Below are 24,224 nucleotides of genomic sequence, written 5' to 3'. Positions count from 1 at the left end.
ATTGTTAACCATGGTGACCTGCAAAGAAACGCGTGCAACCATCATTGCGTTGCATAAAAATGGCTTCACACACAGGCAAGGATATTGTGGCTACTAAGATTGCACCTCAATCAACAATTTATAGGATCATCAAGAAAAGAGGTTCAATTCTTGTTAAGAAGGCTTCAGGGCGTCCAAGAAAGTCCAGCAAGCACCAGGATCATCTCCTAAAGAGGATTCAGCTGCAGGATCGGAGTGCCACCAGTGCAGAGCTTGCTCAGGAATGGCAGCAGGCAGGTGTGAGCGCATCTGCACGCACAGTGAGACGAAGACTTTTGGAAGATGGCCTGGTGTCAAGAAGGGCAGCAAAGAAGCCACTTCTCTCCCCAAAAAAAATCAGGGACAGATTTATCTTCTGCAGAAAATATGGTGAATGGACTGCTGAGGACTGGGGCAAAGTCATATTCTCCGATGAAGCCTCTTTCCGATTGTTTGGGGCATCAGGAAAAAGGCTTGTCCGGAGAAGAAAAGGTGAGTGCTACCACGATCATCAGTCCTGTGTCATGCCAACAGTAAAGCATCCTGAGACCATTCATGTGTGGGGTTGCTTCTCATCCAAGGGAGTGGGCTCACTCACAATTTTGCCCCAAAACACAGCCATGAATAAAGAATGGTGCCAAAACACCCTCCAACAGCAACTTCTTCCAGCAATCCAACAACAGTTTGGTGAAGAACAATGCATTTTCCAGCACAAAAGTGATAACTAAGTGGCTCAGGGACCAAAACATTTACATTTCGGGTCCATGGCCTGGAAACTCCCCAGATCTTAATCCCATTGAGAACTTGTGGTCAATCCTCAAGAGGCGGGTGGACAAACAAAAACCCACTAATTCTGACAAATTCCAAGAAGTGATTATGAAAGAATGGGTTGCTATCAGTCAGGAATTGGCCCAGAAGTTGATTGAGAGCATGCCCAGTCGAATTGCAGAGGTCCTGAAAAAGAAGGGCCAACACTGCAAATACTGACTCTTTGCGTAAATGTCATGTAATTGTCGATAAAAGCCTTTGAAACGTATGAAGTGCGTGTAATTATATTTCACTACATCACAGAAACAACTGAAACAAAGATCTAAAAGCAGTTTAGCAGCAAACTTTGTGAAAACTAATATTTGTGTCATTCTCAAAACCTTTGGCCACGACTGTACACTGACATCCATAAATTTAAGGATCTGCTGTCCACATAGATTTTATTGGATGAATCTAGTTGGTAAAGGTACAAAACCCCAATTTAAAAAAACAAAAAAACTTGGGAGCATGGGAACTGTGAAAATAGTATTTAGAAAACGATGAGAAGGAGCAGACATCTAGGCCCGAATACAAAGAATTTTACACATTAAAAAAAAATATGCTAAAAGGTGCCAAAACAAGCAATATGAACCCATATTTTACACTAAGAACATATGTGTCAAAAGGGAAAATCAAAAGCAAAGACTGAGTATTATGTTCCCTTAGTACAACATTGCAAGATATTAATCATAAAGATAGAGAAAACGCAGATTTATTGAATACTTTATTCACTTCTGTGTAATCAAAAGAACGATCATACTACTGAGAACATCTGTGACAAAACCTGGTCCAAGAACAAGTGATGTATGAATAAGTGTGAGTAAAACACCTGGATGAAATGGTTTACATCCACGTGTCCTTGGGAAGCTTAGCTCTCTTTTTGTCAAGCTGTTATTTATAATATATACAGGTATTTGTCTGATTACCATGGCACCAGTAGATTAATAGGTGACTGGGACAATAGATTGGTGCTGCTAATCATTTCAGTGGAAACCTACAGAATCATTGAGTTTTCAACCAAACCTATGAATCTAAATTATAATTTAATCTTCAGGTGAAATCGGCGATCTTGACAGTAGGCATTGACGCGTTGATGGAGCATGTCCATATTATGGACTCATTATCAGTTTTTGTGTGCCACTGTATGGTGCTGTCATGAGGCACCATATGTATGTTAGCAAGACTTGGGGGACAGATAGATGGCAGCATTATACAATGTTTTTCTGTAGTAACACACAGGTCAGCAATGGAGCTGTATACACAAAAGAGAATGTTTTTCATCAAGGCTATTGTCAAGGATCAAATCATTAAAAAGGTAAAGTATGACACTAACAGAAACCACCCAGCAGTGCCAAAGGGATCATCGGCTGTGTCCTTTCCTTCAAGAAATCGTGGTGGTCCAGGACTTCACTCAATCTATCCCTGCTACATGGACCTTGAGAAAATTAGTTCCAGCATGTTTAAATGAACATGCATGTATCTAAACAATCAAATATGGAGCCTGGTGGTGACTCCACCCTAGAGGGCACCATGAATTTTTAAGTAATAAGCTTACAGAGCTTACATAACCAATTTGGATACACGGTATGTTTTTAAATCCTGTACATGACTGAACTGATTTAAACCATTTGTCCAAGCATATCAGGAACACACATGTGTATAAATATTTGCAGTTTATATCATGGCCCAGGTCTTTCTTAGAAAAAGTCATAAAATATACTAACAAAGATGATGTTTATCACACAGCAAATTCAATTCCAGTTTTGAATTAAAGATAAATACACTTAGTCCTACTGCCTCCCTACAAAATATATAGAGCTAAGAAAAAATAATTATTAAATAATAAAATAATGTTTAATATTGCTGCTAATATACAGTATATATGACTGATTTTGTTAACGGCCCTGATTCAGCATAGCTGATAATATGATAAGTCACAATTTGTGTACAGAGTATGTGGAAAGAGGACAATTGTCCTTCCTTTCCATGGTACTTTATACTATATGTGTCATTTGGCATTAGCCATTTTTAGATATGGCCCCCACATCATGAGTTCATGACTGGCGAACTGTATTGTTGATCATCATTAAAGGGATTGTACCAAGTTTTGAACTTATCTCTTATCCACAGGATAGTAGATAAAAGTCTGATCAGTGGTGGATTGACCACTGGGACCCCCACAACCATGAGAACAGGGGTCCTTTGTCCACCTGTATGAATAGTGGTGATTGAGTATATGCAAGTACACCACTTTAGAATCTCCAGTAGAGATGAAAAGACCATGACGTCCAATCCTGCCAACCTCAACAGGTTTAAAGGACTTTTGTTAGTTACCCTATACACACAGATACGTCTCTGTATGCCGCTCTCCTGACACTTTGGATGGGATAGGTCTATCAGTTCATAGAGACTAAATTAAGTCATGCCCACATGTGCGTCGGAGGCTCCGCAGATAGCATAGAATATTGTGACAAAAGTACCGACAAAAAGTTGTGCATGCATGAACTCCCAAACAGAAACTGAACATACAGCATTATACTGTACTAAATGGGTCTATCAAACTCTGTTTGGTTTATTTATACAGTGCTGATCAAAAGTTTAAGACCACTTGAAAAATGGCAAAAAAAATCATATTTAGCATGGCTGGATCTTAACAAGGTTCCAAGTAGAGCTTCAACATGCAACAAGAAGAAATGGGAGTGAGACAAAACATTTTTTGAGCATTCAATTTAATGAAAACAACGAATAAACTGAAACAGGCTGTTTATCAGCTGATCAAAAGTTTAGGACCACACCTCCAAAAAAAATTCAATAAACCCCCCCCAAAACATAAATCCAACTTCCAAACATGAACTCGGTAATGAGTAGCTCCGCCGTTATTGTTTATCACTTCAAAAATTCGTCTCGGCATGCTTGATGCAAGTGTTTCCATGAGGTGAGTGGGAACATTTCTCCAAGTGGTGAAGACGGCCGCACAAATGCCATCTACTGTCTGGAACTGTTGTCCATTTTTGTAAACTTCCCTTGCCATCCATCCCCAAAGGTTCTCAATTAGATTTAGAGCAGGGGAACACGCAGGATGGGCCAAAAGAGTTATGTTATTCTCCTGGAAGAAGTCCCTTGTCCTGCTGGCATTGTGTACTGTAGTGTTGTCCCGTTGAAAAACCCAGTCATTACCACACAGACAAGGGCCCTCAGTAATGCTCTCTGCAACATCTGGACATAGCCAGCGACCGTTTGACGCCCCTGCACTTCCTGAAGCTCCATTGTTCCACTGAAGGAAAAAGCACCCCAGACCATTATGGCGCCCCCTCCACTGTGCCGCGTAGAAAACATCTCAGGTGGGATCTCCTTGTCATGCCAGTAACGTTGGAAACCATCAGGACCATCAGGGTAAAAAAAATTCTCATCAGAGAATAAAACTTTCTTCCACCTTTGAATGTCCCATGTTTGGTGCTCTCTGGCAAAGTCCAAATAAGCAGTTCTGTGGTGTTCAAGGAGGCGAGGTCTTTAAAGACGTTTTTTGTTTTTGAAGCCCTTCAGTCTCAGATGCCGTCTGATGGTTATGGGGCTGCAGTCAGCACCAGTAAGGGCCTTAATTTGGGTTAAGGATTATCCAGTGTCTTGACGGACAGCCAATCGGATCCTCCGGCTCAGTGCTGATTAAATTTTTTTACTGCGTCCCACCTCAGCAGCGATGGCAGGCTGTGAGAGACCCTGCTTATGCAGTTCAACAACCCGACCACGTTCAAAAAGGGAGTTTTTTTGCCTTTGCGCTCACAACGTGTGACTACCTGACAGAAAATGACAATAAATCCACATCTTTGCACAGATTTAGCCTTTTAAAGGTATGTGGTCCTAAAATTTGGATCAGCTGAAAAACAGCCTGTTTCAGTTTAATGGATATTTTCAATTAATTAAATGCTCAAAAAATGTTTTGTCTCACTCTCATTTCCCCTTGTTGCATGTTGAAGCTCTACTTGGAACCTTGTTAAGATCCAACAATGTAAAATAAGATTTTTTGCCATTTTTCAAGTGGTCTTAAACTTTTGATCAGGACTGTATGTCTATTATGGCAATTCTGTTATTTCATTGTTTTTCTCCTTTAATAGAACAGAAATTACAAGTGACAGTGTGAACATGCCAGTAGGCTACAGTCACACGGTGGCCCTGTGATGGCCTTTTTTTTATGATCATCACATGGCTGTTTTCAGAATTATTGCAGTCTATGGTTCTATTCACACAGCCATTTTTTTTAACAGGCCATGGAATAACAGACTTGAAAAAATTGGACATATCCTATTTTGTCTGTTTTCACAACCCGACAGCCCCATACAATATATAATCCTTTTTAATGGTTTTTTAGAAAGACACCAGTAAAAAAAACAGCCGTAAAAAATTAACTGTCTGGTCTTTGCTCATGCACCTTACATGTATGGTGGAAATCTGTTATTTAAAAATGGTGCCTGCTGTGCTTAGGGTAATTTCAACACTAGCGTTTTTGTTTTCCGATATTGAGTTCCGTCACAGGAGCTCAATACCGGAAAAACCTGATCAGTTTTATCCTAATGCATTCTGAATGGAGAGCATTTAGTTTAGGATGCTTAAGGAGGCATCAGTTCAGTCCCTCTTACGTTTTTTTGGATGGAGAAAATACAGCAGCAGGCCAAAAATACTGATCACTTGTCGGAATGCCGGATCCGGCATTAATTTACATTGAAGTGTATTAGTGCCGGATCTGGCATTAAGTGCTCCAACAAAATGGAACCAGCTTTCTGGCATGCACAGACCTTTAAAAATGCTAAAAGAAATAATACCGGATCCGTTTTTCCGGATTTCACCGGAGAGATGGATCCGGTATTTCAATGCATTTGTCAGACTGATCCGGATCTGTCTGACAAATGCCATCAGTTTGCATCCGGATTGCCGGATCCAGCAGGCAGTTCCGGCGACGGAACTGCCTGACGGAATCCTCTGCCGCAAGTGTGAAAGTACCCTTAGGAGCATAGGAGATTTAAACAGCAGACACCTCGGGCTAATGTCTGTGATCTGCATTTAATCTCTCAGATGGCATGGGCAATTGTGACCACAGCATCTGAAGCACTTTCCTCTGGAGTTCTGCGCCCCTGAGGCCAAATCAGCTCTCCCATGCAGCGATCAGGGGAGCCGTTCCTTCCTTGTGGTAGTCTCAGTCCCTCTAAAGAATCAAAGGCTACTTATAGTAATAGTTTCATAGGAACATAGCGCAATTCCCATAGGCTACAATAGAAATTCATTGCAGTCTACGTGACAAGCAATCCAACGATTGTGTGTTCAAGTCCCCTAGGTATGTGTAAAAAAAAAATGTTTAAAAAAGTTTTAGAAAGTATATAAAAATTCCAATCACCTTTCTCTATGTTAAAAATAAATAATTGCAAAAAAATAATGATCATTTTTACCACTGCACGGTGAAAGGCGTAATTGAAAAAAAAAGTTCTGCACCTTTTCTGTTGATTGCCCTACCCCAAAAAAATAAAAATGTATCAAAAGGTCATATACACTCTAAAATGTTATCATTAAAAAAAACTTTTGCCCTGGAAAAATGAGCCCTCACAAGGCTCCGTAGACGTAACTATTTTTTTTAAAGTTATTGGGGTCAGACTATGGTGATTCGAAGAAAAAGTGTTTTATTTTATTTATTAAGAATTAAAACACAAGAAAAACGATATAAATGTGGTAATCGTACTGATCAGTAGAATGAAGGTAACAGGTCAGTTTTACCGCATATAAAATTCTGTCAAAATGAAACCCATAAAAGTATGACAGAATTGCGTTTTTTCACTCCAGTTTTCCAGTACTTCATATGCAATATTAAATGGTACCATTGGAAAGTGCAATTTGTACTGCAAAACATAAGCCCTCATTTGGCTATGTGAATGGAAAAATAAAAAAGTTATAGCTCCTGAAAGGCAGGGAGTGGAAAACAAAAACGCAAAAACTGAAAATTGCCTTGTCATTAAGGGGCTAACTGACATTTTTTTTACTATTGTGTGAATGTAGCCTTGAAGAGGACCTTTCACTACAATAAAAAATCTAAACTAAGCATACTGACATGGAGAGCGGTGCCCAGGGATCTCCTTGCACTTACTATTATCCCTGGGCGCCTCTCCGTACTCCCGGTATAGGCTCCGGTATCTTCATATGTTCGGCTCAACTGGGTGGAGCCTGCCTGCGTCTCCTTCTCCCAGGCTGTAGCGCTGGCCAATCGCAGCACTCAGCTCATAGCCTGGGAGGTGTTTTTTTTCTCTCAGGCTATGAGCTGAGTGCTGCGATTGGCTAGCACTGCAGCCTGGGAGAAGGAGACGCAGGCAGGCTCCACCCAGTTGAGCCGAACATATGAAGATACCAGAGCCTATACCAGGAGAACGGAGAGGCGCCCAGGGATAATAGTAAGTGCAGGGAGATCCCTGGGCACCGCTCTCCGTGTCTGTATGCTTAGTTTATATTTTTTATTGTAGTGAAAGGTCCTCTTTAATGTATGAACATTTTTCTGTCCATTAAAGTGTCATAACACACAGACATCCTGCTGCTCTGTCTATACAGACATTATGGAAAGGAAATGTGCATATCCAATATGGTTCCTTCAGGATCATTTTTTAACATGCCAAACATTTCCTACAAAATATCATTATATAGAAATTTTTCTAAATGCATTTTAAATTGTTATAAATCTCTCATGTTTTTTTGCAAAGTTTGTCCAAATATTTGATTGCAATGAGGTTCATTGATTTTCTGAACTGAACAGGTTAATGGCACGGAGTAAAGTCTTGTAGCCACGTGACTTGTAAGCTCAGAGCCTCAATACAATTGATGAAGAACATCCACACTCTAAAACCACTAAGAATATATTCTGTGGAATTGGCAGCCTTTGCTTGAAAGAAGTCCAGGCCTCAAGTAGCATAAAGAATGAATTATTTCATGCTGCTACAAAGGCTTCTTTTAGGTTAAACTTGAAAGCATTGGCAGTCCAGCACAGGGACACTTTTCCTGTAGATGCCTTCAGTAAATGCCCTTTTTTAGGCCCAACACCCCTGGCCATTTTCCCATCAATTGTCCTGAATTAGCATGTCTTGCATCATTCGTTTACTGGCCTTTTTGGTCTGATGCTATGATGTATATATGGAATAGTTGCCTAAAGCTGGATTTACATGGCCTGATGTTTAGGTCAATTATCGGTAACGAGCTTCTGTAGGAACTGCCTGTCTAAAGGTCCTGCAGATCGGCCAATGACCACCCAGCGAAACGCTTATTCATCAGGTGAAATGGTCTGAGGTAAGTACACATCAATCATCGATCCCGGGCTGCATATCGTGCTGACTAAACAGAACTCTGCTGCCCAGGAGCAATGGTTTTCTATGGAGATGAGCGATGGCAGCAGCGATCACTCGTCCTCATACTGTGGAGGTGATCGCTGCATGTAAATGCAGCGCTTCACCTCCACTTAAAGAGGATCTTTCATCTGTTTAACCCTAGTCTAATTAGGGTCTTACCTTATAGGGCGGCCCCCACTGATGTCATCACACATTTTTTTTTCAATGACCCTTCGTTCGTCCGCTGTTGTACCCCTTGATTTCGACGCCCATTCTCCCTGGCTTTGAGCGGTGCGCTCTGATTGGATGCGCTCACAGCCAGGGAGAAGAGAGCCACTCCAGTCTCCGGCTAGTATAACCAAGTCTGTAAATTATAATATAAGGCGCTGAAATCAACGCGGACAACAGCAGATGAACCAGGGATCTTTAAAAAATAAAATAAAAAGTGCAATGACATCAATGGAGGCGACCCTATAAGGTAAGACCCTAATTAGACTAGGGCTAAACAGATGAAAGGTCCCCTTTAACAAGCAGGAAATTGTTAGGAAGGAGCGCTTCCTTCATGAAAATCGGATGTTCTTCACAGCATCTAAATGCACTCCTGTGACTAGTCAAGATCGCTCTCTCAGACCAGGCCTTTCGGCCGCTCCGTCTGTTTCCTACATGTATATACTGTATATAATGTCATTGTGTAATACTGTTGAGTGGGCCCTGACAATAAAATCTTTTAAGCCTCCTCCTGGATAAGCCCCTTTTGAAGTAGGGCCCCAAAGCAGCCGCTTCCCCTATAGCTACGCCCCTGGTCTTGTGAAAATGAGCTGATCATAAAGATGGAGATTTATCAAACTGGTGTAACGTAGAAATGGCTTTGTTGCCCATAGCAACCTATCATAATCCACCTTTCATATTCCAAAGGAGCTGTCAAAAATGAAAGGTGGAATCTGATTGGTTGCTTTAGGCAACTAGGCCAGTTCTACTTTACATCAGTGTCTACTTGTTGGGACACTTGGCAGTCCGCTGATGGGAAAACCTGGCTGTAAGTGTTCAGTTTCCTTGCAGCACCATCACAGGAAAAATTAAGCATTACACAATGCACAATCAAAATAATGGGTTGTGCATATATTGTAGGACAGTACAGGTCTTCCAGAGTGAGAGCTGCTCTTCGTTACTGCTCTCCACTTTGGTCAAAAGATGAGGGTCCTGAAAAAGAGATCTGAAAAAAAAAGAAAAGATCTGAAAAGATTTTTGTATTAACTCAGAAATCTCCAATTAGGTATATGAAAAAAGGTATTCTAATGGGATACTTCCATTAGTAGGCTACTTCCATCAAAAATTTTAACACATATTAGCAACCTATATTTAATAGATTTGATTTATAAAAAAAAAAAATGGGTGGATGGATTACTGGACATCAAGTCACTCCATGTATTCTACTTCCTGCCCTGGCTCTTTAACTTGTTTGCACTTTTAGCACAGCAAAGAGCCTCACTTATGTTATCCCATAATGAATGTTAATAAAGAAAATTAGACCTAATATAGCTCATGACTAGTCCAAGCTAGAACCAGCCCTGTACCTCGCAAGGATCTGGAGCTCCTATTGTTCATTTCAAGCTAGTAGCTAAGGTGGTGTGTCCTTTCTTCAGGTGATGAGGCATGTCCTGTCTTAGGTGGTATGTTCTTTCTGCTGCAGCTCTCTCCCTGTAATTATTACAGCTTCTAAAAGAAGATCTGACTGGTGACAGTCGAAGGATGAAATTTAGCATGTGTGTCCACCTCAGTGATGTTACTGAGGTGGACGGACAAATAAGCTAAAGGAGAAATAGCAAGTAGCGCTATACAGATACAGTTTATTGAATAACTCAGTGGCTATGCCAAAAAAATGTATTACATACAATTGCAAAAGTATTCAATTCCAGGGGCTGGGTTGAAAAATGGAGAATATTATTTGTGGGCCAAACTCTTTAACTTTTTCAGTCAGACCATCACTGAAGCCAGAGAGAACCCCCCTGTATTGACTAAATTAAAGCATCACACATTACACTAATCACATGTCACCTTAGTATTATCCCAATTCTACACCTACTATTATAATGAGGAATACCTTACAGATATATTTATTTCTTCATGGCAGCAGTAAATTGACAAAGGATTACTTGTCTATGTAGGAGGCCCTATCATTTGCATTGCCTGCTAAAAAATTAAATATTTCGTTTTTTATTTTCACGGTCATATTACGAAATAAAAAACATACAGTTTTTTAAAAATATACAGTTGAAATCAGAAGTTTACATACACTATATAAAAAGACACATATGCATGTTTTTCTCAATATCTGACATGAAATCCGAATAAACCTTTCCTGTTTTTGGTCAATTAGGATTACCATCATTATTATTATTTGCCTAATGCCAGAATAATGAGAGAGAGAATGTTTTAAGGCATTTTTATATCTTTAATAACTTCCACGGACTTGCAGCCAACATCTGGAGGTGGAGTTTTCTTTTATAGTTTTCTTTTTTTTACTTAAAAAGCTCTAAAAAAAAAAACATTGACAATATAATTTTTAAAATCTACAGTGAAAAATAACATCATATTAGAAAAAAATTATATAATTTTATAGTTTATAGGCCTAAACAGTAAAAAAAAAAGTCTAGGTTTTAGTCTTCTGATGTCTTTTTACAGGAGTAATGAGCACCTATAGTAGCTTCCTAGGCTAGTAGTAGCCAGAAGACTGTAACTTAAAACTTCTCTTTGAGGTCTTCACTTTTTGAAGCCCCTTTATATTACTAGGTTGACCATAATTAAGATAACTATTGGCTGAATGTACTCTCTCCCAAATCCCCCATATGTACACATACACACTTACCAACATATAGATTTCTCATAGACCAGCGGTGTATGCGGTCTGTGATAACCAGATGAGCTGCCAGACCCAAGTCTGTGCGCCTACGCTGATATCTGCGCTGGCCCCTGGCTGGCATAGATATCTGTGTTCTTTTATTCCAGAATACTGGTGTAAAAGATGGTAAATGGGGTGGGACTGCTGGACCCACCCCATCACCACTCTTGCCATACCCCCTTTTTGCATGTGTTTTTTTTTTAAAGTTGCATATGTGCAGTTTGTGACTTTTTCATGCCACAAATGTGGAGTATTTTAATTATAAATCTGCCCCACAGCTGTTAAATTTGGGCATGTTAGCCCTGCCCAGGAACACCCCAAATCCATCCAGGAATGCCCCCTGATGGGTAGAGCTTACATAAGCCCAGCCACTTCTGTCCAGGGACGGTCCAAATTTGCTGCGACTGTCTGTGAAAATTAGGGACAGTCCATGCAAATTTGGCACTGTTGGGAACTATACACAGACACATTTGGCTTGGCCTGGCCACCTGTGCATGTGTTCTGAATGGTTAGAGAGTAGAAAGCTGCTGCCAGACATCTCCCAGAGAATTAAAGGATCGGGCAACTGAAATCCAACAGCCCAATTCTTACCTCCCTTGACTGTTGGGGGATAGTCTAAAGGCCCCATACACAACAAATGTCCAGCCTTATACTCTTGCTGGTACTTGTATGCCCTCAGACCTTGTGAACATGGCTGTAATAACACAGTGAGAATTACTATTCAAACAATAGGACAGTGGTCCAATGTAGGGAATGGTGGCATATCCCGTGTGTCTATTACCCCTACAGATGCATGCTTTTTGTATTGTGCCTGTGAAGATAAAGAGTCATGTATTGTATAGGTTCACAACCCATTGAAAATTAAATGTGCCCAAGCCATGTTGGCCCCTAAGGTTCCCCCACTGAATTACTCCTTTCTATGCAGGTATATTTATATAGATAGAGTAAATGCGCCCTAGTGTTTGGTCCTAGAAGGTCCATCGGTGGTTACATCAATAGTCTTGCACATTTCCACCCTGATACCTCTTCTATCAGTAGTACACTAGCTTCTAGTAGTCTCTGTAGACAGAACATGTATTTTCTGTCATCTGAGTATTCCTTTCTAGGTGAAGCTTTCTATTTTTCTACATCTCTATCCAGCTGTTCCTGTCAGACTGGGGACCATTAAAATGAATTATGTACTTACATTTAAAATAAACGGCTCCTCACTCATACATAGAAGGTATTTTTCTGAGACATAATTTCAGATTTTAATGTTTTTAATATTTATTTTCCGTTCCATGTTTCGTTTTGGTGGTATAAATAACTGAATGCTATTTTTCTTTTTCTTCATAACTGGCCAGCATTTTTGGCATGGTTTAACCCAACACATATATATTTTAAAAAAATCTAGAACTTCAACAACACACATATATAAAATAACTGCAGATGTAGCAGCGCTGAATTGCTCACTTAAAGGGGTTGTCTATTATACTGTATATTACTTACTGCACATGTGCTGGTAACTGTACATACATACAGCTAGTAATAATTGAACCATCACAATTTAATACCTATTACTAGCTGCATGTATGTGCTTTCCAACCCCTTTAAAGGGGTTATCCAAGACTGTAGCAGACCTCCCAGAGTGGCCGACTAGTGGCGGTGTTCATGCTTACCTGGTCCCTGTCGCTGGGTTTGGTGTCCATCACTCCACGGCCATCTCTGCATGTCCCTGCTGCTCAGAAATCAACATCCTGTTGACGGGGGGCATGTGACCACTACAGCCAACTACTGGACGCAGCGGTGACTTCCCTAAGACGTCTGTTATAGTCTTGGATAACTACTTGGTACTGCATTGTTTTTTCATTGTGCCAATTTTAATAGAGAGGTCTTGCATTCAGTGCCCTTATCTATTAGTCAAGTCAGAGAATGCCTAAATCGGTTGATTACAATATAAACAGTGTACTACTTAATTTTTCCTGTAGGGGCACTGTACATAAACTGAACACTTACGGATGGTTTCCCAATCACTAGGACAGCAAATCCTAGTGATTGGGGTGTATAAGCATCATTACACGTGAATTTGCACTGGCGTTTTTGTTTTTTGTTGTAAAAATGTCAGAATAACCATGTGGATTATTTTAGGGCATCTGTATTTTGCTGCATCTTTTGTAGCATTTTTTTCAAACAGTGTATTTTCTTCGTGAAAATTTTCCCCTAAAGAGAAGGTGATGTGAAAATGCCTGAAAAAAATCCAAGAGGTAGAGCATACTGTTTTTGAAAAGAAACCAGAAAGAAAAAAAATAACGGTTTTCTGAGACTTTAACTGATGACCAGTCCCCTAGATAGGTCATTAGTATCTAAAAGGTGCGGGTTTGGAACCCCCAATCAGCAGGTTGAGAAGGCACTGGTGCTCACAGTAGCGCTGTGGCCTTCTCACAGCTTTGTCTAAGTCATGTGATGTCAGGTTTATTGATAAGGTGCAGCTCAGCCTCATTGAAGTAAATAGGGCTAAGCTTCGATACCCAAGCACAGCCTCTATACAATGTATGGTGTTGTGCTTGGTGCGCTGAGAGAAGGCTGTGGCACTACTTCGAGCGCCGGTGCCTTCTTAAACAGCTGATCGACGGGGGTCCCATGTGTCAGACCCCCAATCAGATACTGATAACCAGGCTTAGAAAATGATGAATGAGATGGGCCTGCCAGTCCACCCCCTTTTCCGCCTATGCCACGTTCACTTTTTTGGACCTGGCGTGAGCGGGGAAGAAGTCTCAGATTCTGATGTACCATGGCGCATGACAGAATCTGTGCCAGATATACGCTACACAAAAGTAGCTTCTATCTGTTCAGAAGTGACCCCCTATATATGTATTTGATTACATGTAATGCCAAGAGGCTTTATATTGATTAAATTGTGAAATGCCTTGCCAGGCTGCTTGTTGGCATTGAATACACAGTACTGCATGTATGTTTTAGCAGTACATGCAAATATATATGAAACTTTATAATACATTGTTCTGTTGTTGTTAATCTTCCAACCTGTATCTCCCCTTTGTCAGCCTCCATGTTCTCAGTAAAGGCTTAAAAGCCTCCTGAGTCCCCCAAAAATCCTTTTAGAGTAAATCTGTAAATGGATAAAACAGATGAGGGGGATGAAGTTGCAGTATCCGTAACTTTCATGTATTGGAGTAAAAAATAAAAAATAAAATTTTTATTTAATTTTTTTTTTATTTATTTTTTTTTATTTCATACCATACCCGATATTTTACAGTGCACTTCTGCTTCTTCACATTGACTGTTGTCTACAACCACAATATGCGCAAGAGGACTGGTTCCGTACCTTTAGACAATAGCGTTCTGTGAATTAAACTGTATACTGATATCTTGGTGACTGAGACATTGTACTGGCTTTATTAACACACATAAATATATTGCGGAAGCAATCTTAGCCTTTCGTGTAATGAAGACTATTGTTTAACTGGACCACAAAAGCTTATGCAAATTTGCTATAAAAGGGCATTTTGGGCACTTTTAATGGAGTTCCCAGGAGGAATGTTGGCAGGATTTAAATGTCAAATTTCAGTTTGACATTTAGGTTTGACTGTTAAGATGACAAATACTTGGCTACCCAGAGGCGTTGAATCTTCGACCTTGTTGCAGAACACATACTTGATGCCTCCACCTAAATTCCAAACCCTTAAATTGCCACCATATCAAATGATTACATACTATGTAGAGAATCTGTTTGTTTCTTCTAGAAATACTCTTGTCTTGGATGGACCGAAAGCCCCTTGCTTTCTTGTGTGGCTGGGTGGATTGTGGGGGCTCCCTTCATATTGGGGCTCTCACAGCCCAAAACCCAGAAAATCCATATACTGTATTATTGTAAGAGTCAGCACTCAGTCACGCTGAGATTTGGGTCCCCATAATGCTAAAACAATAGCATTTCTGACTACATGCTTCCTACTACTGGGAGTACAGATTTAGCTTTCAGTTAAATGGGAGCTGTCTAAATCATCGTCTAGTAAGATACCCTTAGTAGTGACTGCAGGCAGAATTTGGGTCAGTATGGCTCATTTCTGAGGCTGCAAAACTCCACCAATCTAAAATGATTACAAAACATTTTTATAGGGGTTGTCCATGACTTTTTACTAAAATCAGAATATGTAAAATGAAAAAAATAAAAACGTCACCTGGTAATTCGACTGCCATTCCAGTGGCCCCCATTTACTTTGCTGCAGCGGTGACGTTCCGGACATGCTCACGTGTCCTCTGTAGTATACTACAGGCCTTAATGGTGATGACTGCATATTTGGCATAAAAACCACCAGTGATTGACTGCAGCGCATGTATGGCACACCATCAGAACAAGACCAGGAGCAGGAGCAATGGTGGATTTACTAGGTGAGTATTTTTTTATTTTTAGTATTAAATCCCAGAGAACCCCTTTAATAGATCTGCATTTGAAAAACATCTGCATTGATCCCATGGATTATTCTGCAGCTTCAAGTTGGTAGCTGCTGGAAAAATCAGCCTGTAGAGAACGCATCTGTATTAGTAGAAGATGGCGCCATCTGCATTATAATACATGTGAGAAGCGGCTGAAGTTCACAACTTGTCAGTGTGTTGCAAATGGCCGATTTGTACTTGACACAATAAAAGTTTTAAAACTCTGTTTGATGTCCCAGGGCTTATTGCATCAGATCGGTCATTCAGGCCCATTCTATTTGTGCCGCAACACTAGACCCTTTCAGCAACGTGAATTGTTTGTTTTACCATCGAGAAACTACAAAGCACTCTCAGAGACGTCGTCATTCACCCTAAGAAAGGAGGGGGGAAAAGTTTCTACAAAAAGTTTTTCTTCCATCTCCTTTCTACATAATTTTCCATTGATGAGGCTAAAACAGCTTTGCTCTGCTGTCCGGAGAGACAAGATAATTGTTCTTGTTTTCCCACATTGACCAAGAGCTTGTAGCATTTCAGGCGCCTTTAAGGAAAGTGATGCAGAAAATGTTATTGATGGCGTCTCCATGGAAGCCACATCTTTAGAATGGCACAATCTGCCATTGTTGTGGATGGGCTAAAAAAAAAAAAAAAAAAGTCTTTCCTCAAGGACAAATATGGTCTGTTCCTTGGTTTATCTGCACCCCTGAACTCTGTCTTGATGGAGGCTTTAGAACAAACAGCAGACCAATTGAGAACTTAGGAGAATAGATACGAGCCATCAGCTGTAAGGAAATTTTACGAATACATCACTAGAACATAAAGTAACCAATAAATGTAAACCCAGATTTACTAATTCTGTAGATTTCCCGAATTTAGACATGTCCGGATTTATCACAGGGGCTTAGGATGGGTGATAAATCTGGTGCAGGGACAGACACCGATCTCTACCTCTTTACCAACCATTCGTTTGCTTACTTTGAGACAAAATTTTAATCCAGAATTGTGGCACAATTGTGGCACAAAATGATGCATCCTAGATGCACCTTTCGCTCTAAGTCCCATTCCCTTGTCGAGCAAGACAGAAAAAGTGTAGAAGCTTTAGGTATTACAAATTGAGCCACTTTGTAGACAGATTCTAGGCACAGACACTTTAGTAAATCTGGGCTACAGTTCTCAGAGACTCTTCCATCAAAATAATTTTCCGGAGAATTTTAATTCAGGGAAAAAAATAGCTGAAATAAAATATGGCTACCATAGCCACACCCGCCAAAATTCTCATTTGACATATTAGTAGTCAAATTACAGATTTCCTGATAATCCCCAATCATTTGCTGTAAACATTCTGTAATTCGGCATCACCAGCTGTTTATACTTTTATGCTTGTATACTTTTATATACGTCTATACTTCTATGAGATTAGAAAACCATGGCTGTTTTCTTCCACAGCGCCTCTAGTCAAGAGGGTTCTGTCTAGTAATGTAGCTCAAACATAGCCCATGGGCATAGGAGGCGCTGCTTCTGTAGTGAAGTTGTCGTAATGTCTCCTCTTTAAAGGGGTTGCTCCATCGGAGTAACCCATTTCACTATTTATTAGGGCATATGGACGCTTCTTCATAGGAGAATATGTAATACCACGATTTTGCTGCAACGTGTGGTCAACCAAATCTTTACTTGGGACCTGGCCATAGGGATTTAGAGGGGCGCATACATTAGAAATTCCATGACCTTACGTGTGATGGCATACGAAATTGCTACATCACTTCAGGGCTTACCTTAACCTGTACCTATCTTAACAAGGAGCTCCCCGGTGTCCTTTAATACCAGGATAAACAAGCTGTGGAGTCCTTAGTTTCTCAAAATGGCAGCTTGGACTTTTACTGTGCAGGTGCTAAAAGTGTTCTCCACAGGGCCAAATACAAGCAAAATAGAGAGGCTATGGGAAGCTGCACAGTAGGTTGCAGCTGCCAAGTACTGAGGGACTTTTTAAGCCTTGAAGCAATATAGCTGTTTCTTAAAGGGGTTGTCCCGTTTCAGGAGAAAACTGGACAACTATTGAGAACCAACTGCAATAAAGAAGTGATAAATACTTACCTTAAAGATCCTGCACAGCTGCTACTGTTTTTACCCAGCTGCAGCAGTGACGTCACGTGGACAGCACATGAATGCTGCAGCTAATCACTGTTTTCTTTGGGTGTACAGCTGAGGCCAGCGATTGGCTGCAGTGGTCATGTGACATCACCCCTGCAGCAGAGTAAATAGAGCCTGACAGGATGAACCGGAGGTGCTGCTTGCGATCTGTAAGGTTATCACTTATTAATTGCTTAAGGTTCTCAAGGGTTTCCGGTTTCTTCCTGAAACCCGACAACCCCTTTGATCCATTACACATTAGTGTATGACATTTCTGAAATGTATGCCGAAAGAGGACAGTCCCTTTAAATATAATGCTCAGCACCAGTCTGAGCTTGTTGCATTGCGCTGACACTGAAGAATATCATGTTGTTGTACAGATCACACTTAGGGGATTTTGTCCTTACAGGACAGAACAGTTCGGCATGCTGTACTATTGTGTCCGGTAAAATGCCACGCTCCCTGACAGAAACCTGAAGGAGGGGGAGTAAAGCTGCAGGAGACTTTGTGTTCCAGCTGGAGTTTTCCTTGAAATCCAGTAATTTCCAGTAATTAGAAGTTGACTTATGCAATCATTTGACAGAGTAGCATGATTTATGTGGAATTTCCTTTTCTGGGATGTTGCTGATAAAGGGGTATTCATGTTTTATGTAAATACACTTAATTACCTTGTAATGAAAAATTATACAGCTCCCTAATATACCCTGGGCCTCATTTATCAAAACTGTTGAACGGTAAAACTGGTTTAGTTGCCCATAGCAACCAATCAGATTGATCCTTTCATTTTTTGAAGGAGCCAGTTTTCCTTTGTACCAGTTTTGATAAATCTTCCCCTCTGTGTCTTAAAGGGAATGTGTCACCAGTGACCTCCCTAGCCAACTGTGGTTCACCTGATTTCTTTTGTTGATCCAAGGCTCTATTCCTGAGTTACAGTACTTTTTTATTATGCAAATGAGGCATTTGGTGCAATGAGGGCGTCACCATTGATCTCATTGCATCCACACTTCACACCTTTCAGTGGCCAGCCCTACCCTCACTGCATTTATTGACCAGGCCAGGCAGCAGCAAAGCAGCGAGGGAGGGGCTGGCCACAGAGTGGATCTTGGGTGCAACAAGAGCAATGGTGACACCCTCATTGCACCAAATGCCTGTTTGCAAATATCCTAACTCAGTAACAGAGCCTATGATCAGCAAAAGTAAAACTGCATTTTAATCAGGTGAACCACAGCTATGTGTTTATGCAAACAGTTGGATAGGAAGGTTGCTGGTGACAGATTCCTTTTAATTTCTCAGCATTTTTAACATCTCTGTTTGCTGTTTGTGAAGGGGAAATTCTTGCACAATTGCATCCAGTCTAGACAATCCTCTGTAAGCTACACAGGTTGGACTTAAGACAGCTACTTTTTCCACGCACTGATACATTATTCCTCTATTTCCTCTGTTCTTAATTTTTTCAAGCCTACAGACAGTAGACAAGACATAAGACGAGATAGAACAACACATGACTTCAGTACCAGGCTACATTCAGGGTTCATTTGTAAGGATGTAACCATGGGGACACATAGGTAGTTTGCCTAGGAGCTGTATACACAAAACGGTAGAATATTTGTAATCACTACTATTTTCCTATGCCTGAGGTGTCTGATGATGGCCCAATGATGTAATATGGCTTGGTGGGTCATGAAATGTTCATACTTATCAATCCCCCACTGATACCCTGTGACCATCGCTGGACTACAAACCCTTTTACTTCTTCTGCTGACATGAGAAAGTCTTACAGTTGGGTTGCAAATGTCTTTCTTAATCCTCTAGACAAGACCCTAGTCTGAGGTGTAATGACAGATGTGCTTTTCCTGGCCTGCACGCAGAGCAGGAGTATCCCGTGAACCTAAAATCACAATCCCATCTGCAGGGGATGATTGCATTGTTACCAAGGCTGTTTTATTTGGGAATTGGAAACATATGGACTTGCTGTGCAGACTTTAATTTGTTTATCTAGTGACATATGACCGGTACAATCTATTCTATCATACATCCAGCGTTGGAGAAGGTGGGTGCAGGAGACATCGCTGACCTTCCAGGCTGTGCAGTACATCCCCCACAGCATATGCAATTTCTCTGAGCTTCCCTTTGAAGACAAGTTATGTAATGACTATATACAGTATGTTAGATATACTGTACATTACAGCAATTGCAGAGATGCCCCCATTAAGCGGGCGATGGCTGTTGTGGAAATGCCCCCTAACAGTCCAGTTGAAGGTTGAAGGGTTGAAAAATAAGGCACTGGTGGTGGTATCATTTGTGCTTTTCTTTTGCCTTGGAAATTTGTGCTGTCCTTTTACTAAGAACACCCATAGACAGGGAAATCTGGCATGAGTTATGTTTTAAATGCCCAACGGTGTACATACGGCAGCAAGTTATCCTCCTGAAGAGATATCTTATCCCTTATTTATAGGGTGGGGAGGACATGTACAGGCATCCCCTATTCCCAGGTCCTACAGCAATGGCATAAATGGGTGCAGAAAATTATCTCAAAGCTCATGGAAAGAAGTTGGGGTGAGGAGGGGCTAAGAAGCACCAAAAGCCAGTCCCATTTAAATTTTTGCTACTCAGTCCACTCACCTTCTGTGTAGATACCCGACTATGCTGGACTGGCACTTTGGCTAGTTAGTGGACACAGTTACTCACAGTGGTAGATAATGAGACATCAGCAAACCCGTGAACTCTTTAGCCTTCTCTCTCATAAAATCCAGATGTTAAATGGGATCTGATCACCATGACTCAGATACTTGCTGAATTTGTAGCTGTTGTTCCTCCTTCACTTTGTATTAAAAGGTTTAGGAATCCCTGATTTAGGGGTTAAGGTACACATGTGAATAAGAGAAAACTTTGCTGAACTCTGTCAGCAGGACTGGCAAACCAGCTATGTATGGTGATCACTTGACTCTTCGACTTCAAGACGCCCCTTTTCTTTGTTACCACAGGAGATAAGCCACTTCCAGAGGATTCTGGCAGTGGTATATTGCACTCTCCCTGTTGAAATAAACATGCACACTTGGTCCTTGCTTATGAGGGTGTCATCAGCATTTGGCCAATGGTCTTTGTTGTATAAAGATTGCAAGCCAGGTTTCCTAGAATTTCTTTCCCTTGATGTGTTCCTCTGTTTTTCACAGAAGGCATGAATTGCATGAACAAAGACCATGACTGCGCCCATATCTGCCGAGAGACGCCTAAAGTGGGAGTGGCATGTGAGTGTCGTCCAGGCTTCGAACTTGCAAAGAACCAGAGGGACTGTACATGTAGGTAGCTGACATTTATTTTCTTCACATTACCAAATTCTTTAATGTTGTCTCGTCTTTCAAGCAGCCGTGTAAAATCCTACTGTACGAAGTGTTAGATATGGTACACTGCAGAACATGACAATAATTATTTTCCTTTTTAAAGAGTGAAAGCAAAGTGTTGATTGGTGCCTATTGACATCAATTGACATTCATTTAATGCTATGGTTGGCCACCACAGAATCTCCACTTTTAACACACCATTTTGAATTTAGTGAACTGTGGTGATTAATTTAATATCTTTTTATACTGTTAAGAGCATTCTTTTTGTGATATGATGCTCCAAATTCCCTACAAAAATATAGAGTTAAATGATGGAATTCTGACTGCCATCAGTCACCACAAGGTGGAGCTTACTGCTTCCCAACCACCTGTTGGCTATATGTATTTGGGAGAATGGCACTTATCTCTCACGGACAGTTCTAAATGTCCTTGCAGAGATCACAGCTGCATGATTAGGAGCAAGGATGCCACTGTCAGTGACAGCATGGCTCCCCATGGCGAAGGCAGGGACAGTTTTTACCGTACTTGCCTTCCCCATCACTGCATACAATGAGCACTGTCTATACAGATCAAGAAGCTTCAGTTCCACTACCTGCCTCGTTTTAACGATCATGTGATCTCCGGGGCTGGGACTCTGCACAAGATGCTGGGTCTTAGCAGACGCAGATCAGCTATGCAGGAAGACTGTACAGCCTGATACAACTTTTCTGGGGGCTGTATTCAGCATTTAACTGGTGCTAATATGTTAATCCCAGTTACAGGAGAAATCAGGAATGTAATGTTAAAGGTCTTGTATGACATTATGGAGGACACAAAATGTATTCTGTATTCTGCTCTTGCCTGGAACTGTATTCTTGCATTCTAAGAATACGTTCTAAGTATAGATGTAGGTCCCAGAGGTGCCTCCAATGTCTGCCTTTAAGTTTATGCTCACCTATGATTAAAATATAGAGGGTCCCTACATGATGGACAACTTTACTTATATGTGCTAGTAGGTCAGATGCTGTAAGTTTTCTCAACTAACCTTTTTATGTAATGACTCTATAATTAACCCTTTAAAACAGTTAAAAGGCGCTCTAGAGGATCTGTCCTGCACTACACATACAACCCACTTATTTGAATGGGTACTGTGTAATGCTTTATTTCTCCTGTAGTGGCCATGCAGGAAAATTGGACACTTAAAGGGAATCTGTCACTAGCGCCCTTCCTATCATAGCTACATAGCTGTGGTTCATCTGTTAAAAATGCAGTTTTTATTTTGTTGATTTAAGGCTCCATTCCAAAGTTATGATACATTTTCTTAATATACAGATTAGGCCTTTGGTGCAATGAGAGAGTCGCCATTGCTTTTGTTGCATCCAAGCTTCCACTCCTTTCTATGGCCAGCCCCTCCCTGGCTGCTTTGCCAGAGCCTGTCCCTGTTAACCAAAGCAGCTAAGCACGGGCTAGCCACAGATATGAGTGGAGTTTGAGTGCAAAAAGAGCCATGGTGACTTCCTCATTGCACCAAAGGTCTAATTTGCATAATAAGAAAAAGTACCGTATCTCTGGAACGGAGCTTCGGATCGATAAAAGAAGAACAGCGTTTTAATCAGGTAAACCACAGCTATGTGTCTATGCATACACTTGGATCATGAAGTCACTGGTGAGAGATTCCCTTTCCGACCCCCATACACATTAGTGTATTGTCATCCAAACCCGCTAAGAATGGCGGGTTTGGCCAACAGTCGAATGTGTTTGGAGTTCCCAGCTCTGAAGGATCAGACGAAGTGAATATTTTCGTCCAATCCATATCTCGAGATAAGCCACCGTCAGAATTGTCCAGCATCAATGCTATCCCCATGGAATACACATATGTTTTCGGCCGAGCCCAATGTGTATGTGTATGGGGGGGGGGGGTTAGAGATAGCTGCAGTCAGTTTATTGCCAAGAGACCCTTCTAACAAGTAGAATTGCTAAAGCAAACAAACCTTTTAGGAAGAATGCAATTAGGCTTTAACTTGCTTGCCTAAAGATTAGCATAGCTCTGTTTGTATGAAGTTAATATTAGCGTTTTTGCCTTTGAAACACATTTGCTTCACATTCTTGGCTCTCCACCTACATCTTAATGAACCATATTTTTCTTAAATCACATATCTTAAACAATTTTTGCTTACAAAGCCAAATAAACATGAAGCATCAAGAAAAGATGCAGCCTGAGGCGATTCATAATTACAGATCTAGCCAGAGATAAGGCCTTTGATGTTCATAATCACTGAGATAAAAAATTACAAAAAAACATTATCCTGATATTTAGCTGGCTGTACCCTGTGCTTCAGACTGAGGTCACCTGCACATGTAGCTTATTTGCTGCACGTTTTCCGTGTGGATTGTCGTATGAAAAATCCACAGTGGAATATAGTAAATGTGGATGAGATCTGAACAAATCTTATCTACAGGCTGCAGAGGTTTTCCGCTTAGAAAAGTAGCTGCATTGTGGATTTTTAAATTCACAGTATGTTAATCTCTGCTGTTGATTTTCACCATGTTCTTCACACTTTTCAATGGAGAAGGGTGGAATCCACATGTTATACATGCAGATTTTGATGGGAATTTGCCACAGAACCTGCTGTGGGACTTGTGGCTGAAAAAGGTTCACCACCTTACAATTTACATTGCTGTAAAATGTCCTCCACAATATTTCCTTGACTGGTCAGTGGTCAACTGCAGCTTCCCTTTTTTGCATAAATGCCCCTTAAAGGTCCTCAAACACTTTTGGTGTGCAATGTCCCATCCTAGGGTTACTTGCAAGGTTCTTTGGAATTTGGAACATCTACTAAGGCTTTAGACAAGGGTTATCATCTAGCCCTAACCTAAGTTCTGGCCTATTTCATAACTTTGGTTACGAAGTCCCAACCAGTGGTGTAATCTAAGAAGAAGCCTAGGATTGTATGATTTAACTCTTGTAAAGTTTGAGTCACCCTTTTTCTTTCCAGCTGGAGTCACAGTACAGTAGTCCACAGTCAATCTAATCGGAGTACAACTGATATGGTTAGGCTGTTGTCTTCCCAGAGTTATTTTAGAAAGTTACTTCTGAAAGATACTTCTGTGTCTTATGGATGCACAATATTGTGTAAGTGTGAGTGTTGGGCAAAATTGTGCCACTAACCACCTACCTAAAATCAACCAAAGCAGACTGTTTACAGTTATATACAGTTCTCTTTTGACTACTCATCAGTATATAGATAAATCTCTGTCATGTTACCTTTCGGCACA

General features: G+C 40.8%; 1 protein-coding gene across 4 annotated transcripts in view; it reads left to right on the top strand.

Annotated features, from left to right (window-relative positions):
• SCUBE1 (signal peptide, CUB domain and EGF like domain containing 1) overlaps positions 1 to 24,224 on the top strand; it is a 299,572-nt gene that overhangs the window by 180,778 nt on the left and 94,570 nt on the right. For 2 of the 4 annotated variants that reach the window (XM_044281074.1, XM_044281072.1), the window contains exon 5: positions 20,805 to 20,927. In XM_044281074.1, coding sequence (XP_044137009.1) covers positions 20,805 to 20,927 — 123 coding nt within the window. Of the gene's footprint in view, positions 1 to 20,801; positions 20,928 to 24,224 lie in introns of all 4 variants that reach the window. The other 2 variants (XM_044281073.1, XM_044281071.1) reach the window with 1 other exon arrangement.

The sequence above is a fragment of the Bufo gargarizans genome, chromosome 2, assembly GCF_014858855.1.
Source record: "Bufo gargarizans isolate SCDJY-AF-19 chromosome 2, ASM1485885v1, whole genome shotgun sequence".
In the NCBI taxonomy this organism is placed as follows: Eukaryota; Metazoa; Chordata; class Amphibia; order Anura; family Bufonidae; genus Bufo; species Bufo gargarizans.
The sequence above is the reverse complement of the archived record's forward strand: the minus strand, read 5'-3'. Positions and strand labels throughout refer to the sequence as shown.